At 42.7% G+C, this 10,989-nt stretch overlaps 1 protein-coding gene across 1 annotated transcript; it reads right to left on the bottom strand.

Moving 5' to 3' along the window:
• Positions 1 to 1,755: 1,755 nt before the first annotated feature.
• On the bottom strand, positions 1,756 to 9,285 carry LOC311490967 (carboxypeptidase Z-like). The gene is made up of 11 exons (XM_084548770.1): positions 9,089 to 9,285; positions 8,597 to 8,629; positions 7,663 to 8,037; positions 6,194 to 6,421; positions 5,883 to 6,112; positions 4,360 to 4,521; positions 4,089 to 4,247; positions 3,492 to 3,627; positions 3,178 to 3,317; positions 2,929 to 3,028; positions 1,756 to 2,802 (listed from the first exon to the last, which is right to left on the bottom strand). Exons 1-11 carry the CDS (start codon positions 9,171 to 9,173, stop codon positions 2,444 to 2,446), a joined length of 2,007 nt encoding a protein of 668 aa, XP_084404896.1. The 5' UTR covers positions 9,174 to 9,285; the 3' UTR covers positions 1,756 to 2,443.
• Between the last annotated feature and the right edge of the window lie 1,704 nt (positions 9,286 to 10,989).

Here is a 10,989-nt window from a genome sequence, read left to right as displayed (position 1 = left end):
AGCTGAGTTAATTCACACTTTCAATCTTCATCCAGCTAAATGTATATTTAGACTGTTTCTCCTTATGGCTGCAGAATCTCTTCCATACCGCGATGTCTATAATGTTTTTTAAAGGCATTACTGTGAAAGACAATGTAAAATGAAAAGCGTAGAAACAGAAAAACATCTCTTCCTGGTCATATACAGTATGACCAGGAAGTGTACTCATAAAGTACACGCACCACATTGTGAGTTACTCAGTTTTATTGTCAGTGTGGCCTCTTCAAACGCATACTCGACTGTGGCACCACTTTACCTCACTCGAGAAGTTCGTTGTTGTTCTTGTCGACCCAGGGGTTCGAGGACCCCTTACTTTATCCTGGAGACTTCCACCTTGTCTTGTGTTGTGTGTGGAGTTATGAGACAGAGACCGTGATCTCACACCAACGTGGAACCACCTGTTATCACCTGACCGGCAGTAACAAACTAAACCACCTATGACAACCGAACAACCGTTAGACTTGGCTGAACGCTTCGGAAGCATCAAATGCATCATGATCTTGATGATCATAGTGCATAAGCAATTTTTACTGTAGTGTAGTCTGAAATTGCAAATTTTGTGAGCTTGAATACGTGTATAACGCGTTTATTTGGGACTCTTTATACCACTTTTTACTCATCCTAACCCATGACTGTGCTCTGTGTTGGTGCATATTCAGCAATTCCGCCTCATGGTCTGTGAGCTCTGACCTCAAGTTCAACTAATAATACTTCAAATTATTCATCTGACCGCCTCCTGAAAAGTCTACAGAGAGTTACGGGATCCAGGGACAGTGTAGTATTTTCCTAATCTACTATAGATGGAGGTCTCTCCTCTGCTGTTTTGCTGACCGAGTTTAGTGCCAAATCATGTGTTTGTGTTTTGTAAATCCCCTGAGAAGCCTGATTTTTTTTTTTTTCTTTCACTCACTAGTCATGGGTCAAGTTATTCACTAAGCAGACTCTCCTCTATGATTCTGTAATAGTATTTCTTGACCTTTGTCCGGGTGTAATTTGGTTTTCCCATGCTTCTTTCGTGACCCTACATAAAAATCCTTAAGAGCTGTTTTGTTTATAGGATTTGGGACTTCACTGGACCTCAGGGCTGGACATGCTCTTGCACGCTTGAGTCTGATTTGTATTGCTCTCCGTTGTGGGGATCTAAAACAGAATCCATTCGGTGCTTTTTCTCTTCGAACGTATTGTTTATTGTGACAAACTGGCCTTTCCTTGAGCTTTCTTTTCCAGCAAGCGTCTCAATACACTTACATCCTCTTTCTCGTCTCCTTAACACAGGCTGTATTCATATTGGCTTCTCCTCCCTCAGTTAGCTCATGCTGATGCAGTGACTCGATCTGCACCCCGCCTCTTAAAGACTATTCAAGAGATAATCCAGTGAACTTCCTTCTTTTCCTGTCACTATCTCATGCATTTAAACATGTGCTCTTTAACGCGTACGGTTGTCATAAAAACTTTTATAAGTTACAACATGCCAGCTTATCCTCTTTTATTAAACAAGCGACACTGTGAAAAGGTTCAAGTTTCCTCCAAGAGGTCACAACATAAATGAGTCTACAAGATGGTTGACAGGCAAAATTTTATAATTTTATCTTGTTTGATGTTTTATTTTATTTTTTTTCTGTGGGGAAATGTTTCACCATCTAAAATGTGTTCACCAGAGGGACGATGACTCTTTGGTGGAGCTACTCTCAGCTCATGCTGTGCTCTCCTGTGCTGTGGGGAAAGTGTGCTGAGAGTTGCAAGTAGATGTTTGATTATAAAAGACATAAAACATGCAAAAGAGGAGACCCCAGTTAAAGATATTTAGATATTCTTTTATTCATTAGGTATATTCTGATACAAACAACTGCTGTGCTGTATTTTGTTGGTTGTTATACATTAAGTGCACACTTTGTCATTTATCCATTTAGCGACTTTTTCCTGAGAGCATATGTTTTGGTTGGCTAAGGGAAGAAGGTAGTTAATTTTATTAATTACAATTTTATAAACTGAATGAATTTTATATACTGCTGTGTGGGAGAATAACCAGACTTCAGTTCGGAGTGACTTGAGTCAGATGTTGATTCAGTCTGCCCCCTAGTGGCCAATTGATTTAAGCTCTTGGCTAAAAACAGAAGAATTCCATAAGGGACTCGCACTGTGTCTTTATGCACTGGTCATTTTCCTGACATCTGTATTTTTGATCTAGCACAGCTACTAAACGACAAATATAAGACTTTAACAAACCTTTATTCAATTTGAAGTTATGTTACTGTTAAAGCTTGTAAGGCACTTAGGTTATAGTTAAAGTTTGGCGTTAGGACCAAGCGGGGCACGTGTCGGTAAAAGTGTGAAGGCGTGCACATTCATTATGCGATATTGGATTGTTTGTATACTGTGTAAAGAGATACGGATGTTAAAAGCTCTAAAAGTGTTTGAGCAGCCAGGTGGGCGCGGATGCCCCCGGCAAGGCAAAGTAGTTCCACCACCAGGGTTTCTCTTCTCTCTCCTCGCGGTTCTGGCTCAAGTCGGCCATCTGGGTGTAGCGCTCGTACTGGTTGTAAGGGTCGAATCGGTCGTAGGTGCCCATGGACGGGATGGTGTCTTCCTCTTCCTGCGTGGTGGAGTCTAGAGGAGCTTTCTGCAGTACAAAGTCCACCCGGCCCGCGGTGTTCATGCGACTGGGAAGTAGGACTTTCTTGGTGGCTCTGGCGTAGCCCGGGGCAGAGGCACTGACGATGTGGGTGCCGGGAGTAAGGAGGCGCCAGTAGTCTCCGTTTTCAGCTGGATAGGAAGAGAAAGGCGGAGTGTTACACTTTACAGATCTCTGAGCAGGAAGGAAACTGGACAAAGAAACAAATGTTAGTACATAAATGTAACATGTACATCTTGTTGGCAGCTACTTATTACCTGTGGTAATGTCATGCCGTAACCCTCTGACTGATATCCGGGCGCCTTTTATTCCATTTCCCTCCTCGTCTTTGACGATGCCTTTGATACCGCGATGGGCCTGAGGAACAGCACCAGGAGAGAAGCCATTCACAAACAAATTGATTTGCAGGCCCAAGTTGTCGTTCATCTCATTTGCGGTTCCGTAGACGTCTATGTACCCAAATGGAAGGTCAATCAAAGCAAAGAGAGCTGCTGAACATGTCTTACTGCCTTAATGAATGCGATCAAAGCTTCAGAGTTTTCATGCCAGCCTATGAACAGCTCCTCTTCGGGGGGGAATTTATCACAACCCAGCTCCACGGTCACCTCAAAACAGTTGGTGTGGAGATAGTTGAAGTCCTGCATGCCTGGCCACAGAACAAAATACAAGAACAAAACAAAATAAAAGAACCTTTGATCAACAATCAGGATCAAAACTGGTCTTACAGAGACCTCTAGTGGTAGCTTCGTAGCATATCACCCTCAGGATCAGAAAATCCCCTCCACTTTCGAAAGAAGGCTGTTTACTTTTTGGAACTCACTGCCTGCAATGCTGGACCACTGCGCTCCATTAATGATCCCTTTCTGGCTGTCGGCACGAGACGAACCGCACCGTGCATTTTCATTGGCCATTCTCTCATGGGCGTCTGCGTATGTTCTCGCAAGAAGTTTGAAAACCTGCAAAATAATAAAAGCTGCTGCATTATTCTCTTCTTCATTCATTCATTACAGACGGGTACACAAACGTTAATGTGTATGCTCACAGGGCTGTATGACTGTTGTTGAATAAAAATATCACCATCTGTGTTCTGGTGTTATTTTGGCTATCCTATCTCAGTGACTGGCAAACATAACTGTCACCAGATTAGGTATTTTTATGGCAGACTAATGTGAATTTGCTTTTAATCTACCCAATCTACCCAAGTTGACTTTGGATATGAAAGTGTAAAGAAGGTTTGACAAATATTTTCATTCTCTGATGTACATTTGGTCCATAAGCACTGCACTGAAGTAAATAAAACTCAGTAACCAGACTGCATCCATAATAGCACCAGTGGCTATAAAATCCAGCTGTGTCGGTTTGGTGGGTTTGTGGTATAAGACCCACATCTGTTATTATGTTTGAGGAACACGCATACCTTATCGTCTGGAGTTGGGGACAACATGTTGCGCTCCAGTGGATGTTTGGACAGATCATAAGGGTAAGACACCACCAGGTCACCACCATGGAAGTTAGCGGAGAGCACAAACGGGATGGAGCGGATCCACTTCATGACAGCGTACGTCTCTGGCGCGACCTGAATTGCAGCATTATTATTCAGTTTATATCAAGTGGCACAGAGATCCTCATAGCAATTAGACCATATAATATCATTCACCAACATGTATGGACAAGGATTCATACTGTACCTTACCAAACCAGTAAAAGTCTGGGATTGGGATGTGGTCAGTGCGGTAGCCCTTTTGCCTGCGGCGGTTATAAACGATGGATGTCAGATCAGGGAAGTTTCTGTTCAGGTCAACGTTCTGGGCGTTGTTTCGACCGATGTCCCTGGAATCATATCTGTGACCCTGAGGATTTAAAACATGAATATTTGAATGAAAATGAGACAATGACGATACAACACAAAACTATACAATATGATATAATACAACATGGTACTGTACGACACGATACAACATGGTTCTATATGATACAATACCATACAACACGGCACAACACGACACAGCATGTCACGATGCGACATGACACAATGCGATGCAACAAAATGCAACATGACACAACATAATACAATACAATACAACACGATACTATACGATACGACACGATACGACAGAATATGATATGAAACAATTACAACACGATACTATGCAATACAATACGACAGAATATGATACAATATGATAAGATACGACACAATACAGCACGATACGATACGATATGATACGACACAATACAGCACGATGCGATACGATACGATACGATACGATACGACACAATACGACACGATACCATATGATACGATACGACACAATACAACGCGATACTATACGATACGATATGACACAATACGATACGACACAATACGATACGACACAATACGATACGATACGATACGACACGACACAATACAACACGATACGATACGATATGACACATTACAACATGATACAATACGACACAATAAGATACCATACAACATAATACAAAACGAATATGATACAATACGATATGATACAACACGATACTATACGATATGATACTACACAATACAACACGATACGATATGATATGATAAGACACAATACGATACGACATGATACGACACAATACAACATGATACGATACCATACGACACAATAAGATACCATACGAGACAATACAACATGATATGATATGATGCAATACAACACGGTACGATACAATAGCACACAATACAACAAGATACGATACAATATCACATAATACAACACGATACGATTTGTTTAAGCTTCGAACACTATGATCTATACAGTAATTGCAAGAGATTTCAAGCTGGAAAATGTGAAATGTATAACAGTCTCACTGGAGAGCAGCACAAGCTGAATAAACTACATGTCAATCATCAAATATATAAACAAGGAAGACAACAGTTCTGCCTATACTGTATATACATGGAACAATACTGGGTAATCCTCTACTTAGATTTGGTTATTAACAGGCCGGAACCCTAAAATTTCAAATGATCGGGGATTTGCTAAAACAAATCTGTGTGTAATACAGTCTCTATTACTAACCAATACAGTCATGCAACAAGATATTATTATTAAATAGCCTAGAGCATGAGTCACACATTTAACTGTAACATTTAGCACGCAATCGTGGAATGAAGTATTACTAAACAAAGATGACTCAAACAAGCAGCAAATGCATGTAAGTGTGGCAGACTTACCTCGTCATCATCCCCGTAGTTAACATCATTGACTCCAGAGGCAGCCACCTCGTATCCATCGGGGTTCATGGAAGGCAGAATATGGATGCGGGTGGTGTTGATGAGGGTCTGGATTTGGTCGTTGCCCTGCAGATACTCTGAGCACAAGTACTGAGCCAAGTAGATGAGCAGCTGGCGGCCCACGGCTTCGTTTCCATGCATGTTGCCAACATACTTTATCTCCGGCTCAACTGCAGAGGATCACATTTAGTTTTGCATTAGTATGAGGCGAGGGTGCACACTATACATCGAGGCTCATGAGATTCACTCACGCAGTTCGTGTTCTCCTGGATTGCTGGAGAACTCGATCACAAGCAGCTCCCTGCCCTCCATGCTGCGCCCAATGCTGTAGGTTGTGGCTATGTCTGAGCATCGCTCCTCGGTCTTCTTTAAGATACTGATCATCTGAGCATTGGAGTGATAGGTGAACTGTATCGCGGAGGCCGGCTCCTCGGGAGGAGGGATGTCCATGTAGTCTGCAGCCTCTTGTGCATACTGTTCTGTAAATAAAAACATATTTTATCAATCTGTTTTTATGTCTAGCGGTGACTGGTCATAGTTAAGGCCAATCGAACAAAAATGCTGCCTGCAGTCTTGGAGGTCTGACAGACTATATATAGACTCCTTGTGGAGTCTGGTATGTACAGAAGAAACCAAAAAAGGAGCACAAGTTATAACACATGTCAAGTGAGCAAGAGTGTTTGTATTTCAGCTGCTCTGTTAAACCTGTCTATGTCTGCTTTTATGTTAGTACTTCATCCATCAAAATCCCATAAACTGCATGGAGCACATGCTACTCCAATACTGTCAGGCTCAATTGACCTCGAAGGCCTTGTCTGTCAAACCTGCCATTACTGGCCTGAAAGCATGATATTCACAGTGTGAAACTGATGCGCCACACGGCAGAGCTTCCGGCTGCGCAAAGTCTGATGATACAGTCATGCTGAGCTCTCCTTTCAAGCAATATCTGTTGTTAAAATGAGGTGCGACATCGTGCCCCTGTTCGCCGCCGTGCCTCTGCCAGCACGCTTTAGCAGCACAAACGTTTGTAGCTGCGGGGACTGGGTTGTTAATAAATCTGAACAGCGCAGTGTTAGAGCGTTAAAAGAGAAACAGAAATATCACTTTGAAATTACTACGGACGCGCTGCCAAATTCAACACTGGATCGGTTTTTCCTCAACAATAAAAAAGCATTGCATCTGTTAAAGCACTGCATTCATTTTAATCAGCTGGATTTCATGATCATGCACTTTTTCTGTTTTTTGGAACGGCATGCCTGAATGCTCAAATTAATTCCATCTGCCTGCGCAAAGCTCCTCTCATCTGGCTCACACATGACAGCAGCATGCAGTAAAACATTGTTTGTGGTAGCGATATATCTTTTTCTATCTCTAAGAATTTACGGGCCTTTTTCGGCGGATGCTGTCAGACAAAGTTTGCCTTTCACGGAGCCGGCTTCCTAATAAAAACTCGTGAAATTAGCCACAGGGTCAATTTTTTATGCGTGTTTTTACGGGTAAATAAGGCGCTCCGCTTGGAGTGTATTCTGTGGTGAGCCACTTGTGTGTGAACCAGATGCTTACAGACAACATGTTCAGGAAAACAACCGCTCTGCTGAAACTCACATGACTCGTTTTTCTTTTAGGTGGAGACAAAGAGGTTTAAAAAATGAACAAGGATATACTCAGTCAGTTCAGGCCACAAAATCAATATTGCTGTTATACTGCAGAGATTTCTCACCTCTGAGGCCCTCCAGTGGGTCGTAACACCCCTCTTCATCACTGACAAAGAAGCGATCGCAGTCCAGGAAGTAGGGCCAAGCCATCTCTATGCTGTCAAAAGCGTGGCTGCATTTTTTCTGCGTCGCTTCGCACGCGCTGCGGCAGGGCCTCAGCATCTTCTCCTTCTCGCAGCGCGGGGCCAGCACGGAGCAGCCCAGCATGCGCACCTCGGGGTTGCACTCGGAGGCCAGCAGGGATTCGGCCACGCTTATGAGGAGGTACTCCGCCCCGGCCTCGGCCTCCTCGCGGGTCTTGTGGCCCACGATGTTTGGGAAGATGGTCTGAGTGTAGGCCATGTCGTCGCAGTAGGAGAGCATCATGTCGGTGCATTTAGCTGAGGCAAAAAAAATAAATAAAAATGAATGAGAAATGTATCAGTCTTATTTTGAAGAATCAAAATAAGTATCTCCATCTGTCACAGCACTTCATCACAAGCTTCAACCGTGCTGTCCTCAATCATACGGTCCTAAATATTTCTATTATCTCTGGAAATTAGAATCTGAATATTTCATGATGCCATCGATCATCTAAAAATACTCCACGGCTTTGTGGCTTTTGGGCCAGATTCCATTAAGTCTACGCCCGGAGTGATTTATGACCTCATCCGGTTTGTTGTGAAAAACAGTGACTCAGATCAAATCACCAGGGATGGGCAGGAGCTTGACCTGTCAGAGGGAGGTGGAGGTGGAGGTGGAGGTGGAGGGGAAGGGTGGGGGCTTTGAGGCCTGATTTTCATCTGATCTCACAGGAACTAAAGATTGATTGGTTTTTGAAGCACACACACACACACAAAAAAAAAAAACTCTACCATTTACAAATTGAACAGTTGAGACGTGCAATCAGCTGCTGAAACATTAGGCAATCTGAGAGACAAACAAGTCAAGGGCACTTACGCTTTTCTTCCACTGTTGTTACCCTGCACAGCCCTGCAACACATCAGTATGTTATTAGCTGAGGAATACACTAGATGGCAGAGTGGTTATTGTAAAAGCCTCAGCCAGGTCTGGCCTCCAAACCACTCTGATCAACTTCAGGTCTTGTTTCTGTTTCTCTGTCTGTTTACCGAGTATCATTATGTCACAAAATGATTAATGTTTTTCACAGGATTAGTCATTCAAGGTGATAAAACGTGCTTTTATTTACACTATTAGTACAACCTGGCAAGCCTTAGACCATTATCTAATCATGTTCATAATCTTCTTGAAGTTGGGACTTTCTTAAAGTTGCATGCAGGCATTTATCGTAATTTATAATACGTCAAAATGAGCTTCTGGATCTGGAGAGGTCCACAGCCTGCACGTGATGCAGTGACACAAGATGCCCAACTCATGCAGCAGGTCCACACAAGAATAATATTACACGCAAAATAACGTGACTAACTGTACCTCGGAATCCTGGATCACACCGCGGAGGAGCGGAGGACGCAAGGACCAGCGCCTGCAGCAGGATCAGCGGCAGCACGCTTCCCATTTTCAGGCTCTTTTTTTTTTTATTCCGCTTCGATGTGGCACCTCACACACGCAGCCAGAGGGTGTGTGCGTAAATCTTCCAGAGCCCGCAGAAGTTCGCTCCGAGTTTCCCCTGCGAGCGACTTTATTAGGAACATTACGGTCCGCTATCAAGTTACAGAGGAAATGTCTGCGAGGTGAAGTGAGGGTGGGGGCACGGGAGCGAGAACGATGTTTTCGTGGGAGTTTGCGCACATTTCATTTCATCATGATTGGGTTTCTCTAAAATGTATATTTTTTATTTATTTATTTTTTAACTTTACACGCAAAGTAAAAAAAAAAGAAAAAGAAAAAAGAAAAGTTTTACTCAATTGAAATGCAGTACGATTTTAACCTTTATTTTAAGTAAGAAAAATCCCATTTAACGTTTTTTATTTAACGGCCACGCCCCTTAGCGTCACACCTTGTCCTCGTTTCGAGAACAGCAATAACTTGCACTGCGCAGTACATGTTGAGCACCAAACAACAGACAGAGACTAGATGGTGAACTTAGTGGGGCATTTGTCAGCTAAAAGACAGGATATGTGCCTGGATATTTCGGGAGCTGGTGGAGACCAAAAACGGAGCTATCACTGAGTACTTCTTTTCCACCCATTGAGTGGACCCAAACAAATGATTGACGATACTGCTCTATAGCTGTTATACACTACTACTACTACTATAACTACTTATAATGAGTAAACTACAGCTAAAAAGGCCGTCAGTGTTGTCTTTGTTGCCCCCAAAGAACCAAAACCGATTAATATCTGTCCTAATTAGCTGTTCTGTTGCTAGCTGGGATTGTACACAACTTACTTCAAAATGTGCTTTAGTTTAATCTTAAACAGCTATGTAAATGTATGCAGCATCTCCATTTTCCTTCACACAACACCTTACTATGTTGCGTGCTTCCCATACAAAGCAATGCGAGCAGAATTAAGTGGTACCGAATACCACGAAGCCCTTGGTGACTAATACTAGTCTTGTAATTGGTTGTTCAGAGATACTGCTAGCCCTGAGCTCGGCGCCATAATTCATGGAATGTATACTAAACTAAGGTTTTTTTGTTTTATACAAATTTCCTTTCATGTTTATTGCCTTGTTGTGTGCATGAAGTGTGAACGCTTAATATTTACTGCAGCAGGTTTCTGAAGGGCTGAAGGGACATTTTCTATAATTAACCCTAATATAAATTTAAACAAAGGGTAGGATCTTGACCCCCGCCTTAAGATTCTCCCTAATGGAAGAGTAATTCTCCAACAACAAAGCCACGATGTAGTCACGAGGAGACTGGATTTATTTTCTCTCTAGACTGAGCCAAGCGGCTCTGCGTCCTAAGTTGATGTGCCGGCTGTGCGATTACACACAAAACTTATTATCACACATGATTATCGCACACGGAAAATGTTGTTATGGCTACCTACATTTTCTAAGTGAGCACCAAGTGTTTTACTTATTCAACTAATTATAGGTTTTCTCTTCTTCAAGCTGAGCAGACCTGAATTTGCATAATGGGAAGGCTGATTATTCATCATGCAGGGCAGCGGGCGGGCGGGCGGGCGGGCGGGCAGACAGGGCCAAGGCGGTGTGGAGTTAAAGTAAAAATACTACTGTATCCTTCAGCTAAATCTAGAATATTGATTAGATCCTTAACATGGCCATGTGTTATGCAAATTATCCACGGCCCAGAAACTGAATAAAAGAGGAGGCTTATGAGACGACCTCATGAGCATGCATGTACTTGCAAGGAGTTGATCAGATCTCTCTGTGGGAAACGGCGCGGAAGGAAAAGGTGTTGA

Source organism: Chelon labrosus (assembly GCF_963514085.1).
Source record: "Chelon labrosus genome assembly, chromosome: 1".
Taxonomy (NCBI): Eukaryota; Metazoa; Chordata; class Actinopteri; order Mugiliformes; family Mugilidae; genus Chelon; species Chelon labrosus.
Note: the sequence above shows the minus strand (reverse complement) of the source record. Positions and strands in the feature narration are given on the sequence as shown.